Source organism: Solanum stenotomum, chromosome 3 (genome assembly GCF_019186545.1).
Source record: "Solanum stenotomum isolate F172 chromosome 3, ASM1918654v1, whole genome shotgun sequence".
Taxonomy (NCBI): domain Eukaryota; kingdom Viridiplantae; phylum Streptophyta; class Magnoliopsida; order Solanales; family Solanaceae; genus Solanum; species Solanum stenotomum.
Window position 1 is genome coordinate 61298112 of NC_064284.1, and position 3006 is coordinate 61301117.

The following is a 3006-nucleotide window of genomic DNA, read 5'->3' on the forward strand; positions in this document are numbered from 1 at the left end:
TATATATAACCTCAATTAGAGCTGGCCAAACTTAAATACATTTTTAATAATTTATTCAAGTTTATCATCGGGTAGAGTGTATAAGAATAATACTGAATAGAGTTTATTATTGATGTTGGAATTAGTTACACTGAGATTACTGAGATTACATACCATGATTTGTTATGTATTAGTTATATAATCTATAATATTGAATAAGGTGTGTAACTAATGCATGTATTAGTAGTTATACACGGACTGAAAATCCTACCAAACAAAGAATTAAATTATGTATGAGTAACACATGTATTAAATTTTCTAAGACATCCAATCAAACGACCCATGGTTTGGTTATATTGGATTCCGAGCCATTTGTTGATTCGACTCAACGGGTGGAACCTAAGTGATTCATCAAATTATTAAATTAGAACAAATTAAAAAATATTGTTGGATAAGTGAACAAAGTCTCACATCGTTCGCTATTTCTAATGATGATTTACCAAAAAAAGAAATAAAGCCTCAGAGATGGACGATCTTGAACTTTTTACACCACTTACTCCATGAAGAATACTTCAAATTCAATAAATTTTGACTTTAAACTAAGTCGAAATGCAATCTCAATACCCAAACATACAAAATCAATTTTGAATCGACATAGTTAGATAGGAATAAGGTAAATCAGAAACAATATCTTTATCCAACAAATATAATGCACGTATATATATTTCATCTTTCTCAGACCTCACATCTAAAACCATTCATAGTTAATATGTTGTTGTTATTATTATTATAATCAAATAAAATAATCTATAAATATAGAAAAAAAATATAAATCAAATAGGATAAAGGGAACATACGCAGTGGTCTCTTGTCCACCTCCTTGACTACCACTACTCACAAAAAACCCAGCAGGCTTTCCAGCAAGCTTTTGCTCCTTCCATAAATTCCCAGTTGAATCAAACAATGCCTTCATCTGACCCGCCATGCAACCAAACCTACATATTAGCGGATTCAGAACGAGTGTAATTTCTTTTATATGTATATACAATTCGAAAAAAAATAAAATGAATTCAATTGAATTTGAAGTGATAAATAACTGATCGAATTATGACATGTTTGTTGACTTGATTCAACGAATTGAACCGAATTGATGACATGTTTAATGGTTTGATTCAATAAATTAAATTCGAAATGACTCATTAAACATTGGGTTAAATTGACTTAAATAATGTAATCCAATTGGTCAAATAGCTTAAAATAAAATAATTCGATTGGTCAAAATGATATAATTCGGTTGATCAAAATGACTTAAAATAATATTGATTTTAGAGACAAAATTTTCATTTAGAGGTTCACATGAGAACTCAACGCACAAAAAAGTCAAAGGGGTTCAACAACAATTATATATATATATATATAAATACTTAAATTTTAATCATATTTAAATAGTGTAAGTTTTCATGGAAGAAAAATTCAAACCTCTTCAATCGTATCTGGCATTACCCCTAAAAGGCTAACAATATTTTCCAATAGCAAGTCAAAAAGCGAAACAGATATACAAAATTAAATTTTAACACTGAAATCATGTAAATTCGAAACAAACTTAAAGCTAATTTTTCTAAAAAAGAAACTTAAGCTATTTTAAAAATAAAATAAAACTATATTACCTATTAATTTCCAAAAAACAAAACAAAAAGGAGTAACAGTTAGGTCATTTCGGATGAATTATACCATGATCCATATATCAATTTAACCTGCCCAAATTTATTTCAATCTATTATTTTGTCACCTTATAAGATGCATATACTTTAAATAATTTACACACATACAAAATTTAAATTGAAACAGTAAATTTAGTTAAACTCGTAGAGTTTGTTATAAATTTGTTAATATGTACATACCTGGTGGGAAACCCAAACAAGAACCCATCAGCATCAACAAGATCTGACGGTAATGATATCTCGGGAATAGAGTCATCCTTAAGTGGGGCCTGTATTTTCACAAGGACATCTTCAGACATCGTTTCGGGTGCTCTATACAGTACCCCTTCCACACCTTCCATGGTCTCTATTCCTTTCTTAATTCTTCTTGCTAAGCTCTCTACGTGTCCATACATCGAGTAAAACACGATAAAGATTTTAAGGTTTTTGGTTGATGAAGGAACATTGATGGAATTTTTTGCAGAATTTGAAGATTTGGAAGTTTTGTTTTTGCTAGAAACACATCCACCACCTTTTCCCATGATTTCTCTCTTTTTTTATGTATTTGAAATGAAAAAAAAGGAGAAATTAAGGAGATATTTAAGGTAGAAGATTTGAGAGAAAATAACAAGAATGATCCTTTTATAGTCGAGGGTAGGTTCAAAATAGTCACTTAAGTATGTACTGAACAATTTTGGTTATTAAATTTGTCAAAAAAATAACATTTTTAGTCTCTATTGCATATTAGTTGAATTATGTTTGTTAAATTTAATCGAAACTATGAGAATAAAAGATATAATAACCAAACTCATTTGGAAAAAACAATATATTTTAATTTGTACTTTATTATATTTTCGATCTAATTTAAGAGTTCAATTCAATTTTTTGAGATATGGTTTTTGTTCTTTTTTCTGTTGTGTAGCTTTTTATGTTATGATTTCTGTAATTTTGATGTTTTTTTTTTGGAACCCCGGGATAATCCTATGGTTTTTGTTCTTTTTTGTCTTGTGTAACTTTTTATGTTATGATTTCTGTTATTTTGATGTTTTTTTTTATGGAACCCCAGGATAATCCTATGCCATAACCTCTGCCCGTCGGGTGAGCACTCTGTGGTGAGCACTTTGTGCGCACTGGGTAAACCCCCCATTGTGTAATAGCCTGCAAACCACACAGGGAATGTAAACCGCACTAGGCAAGCTCTATGCGACAGACTCAACGTAGAAGGCATTGAGGGGGGATCGATCCCGGATCATCTGTGTGGATAACCACCCTTCAAACCAACTGAGCCATTCCGAAGGATATCTTGATGAAAATTTATAATATTCTT

At 30.3% G+C, this 3006-nt stretch overlaps 1 protein-coding gene across 1 annotated transcript in view; it reads right to left on the minus strand.

The window, feature by feature from the left end:
- Positions 1–2232, minus strand: part of LOC125860120 (probable NAD(P)H dehydrogenase (quinone) FQR1-like 2) — a 2979-nt gene extending 747 nt beyond the window's left edge. The window contains exons 1-2 of the mRNA XM_049540019.1: positions 1881–2232; positions 837–974 (exon numbers count right to left, since the gene is read on the minus strand). Of these exons, the coding sequence (XP_049395976.1) occupies positions 837–974; positions 1881–2221 (479 nt within the window). The 5' untranslated portion in view covers positions 2222–2232. The remainder of the gene's footprint in view (positions 1–836; positions 975–1880) is intronic.
- Positions 2233–3006: the final 774 nt, after the last annotated feature.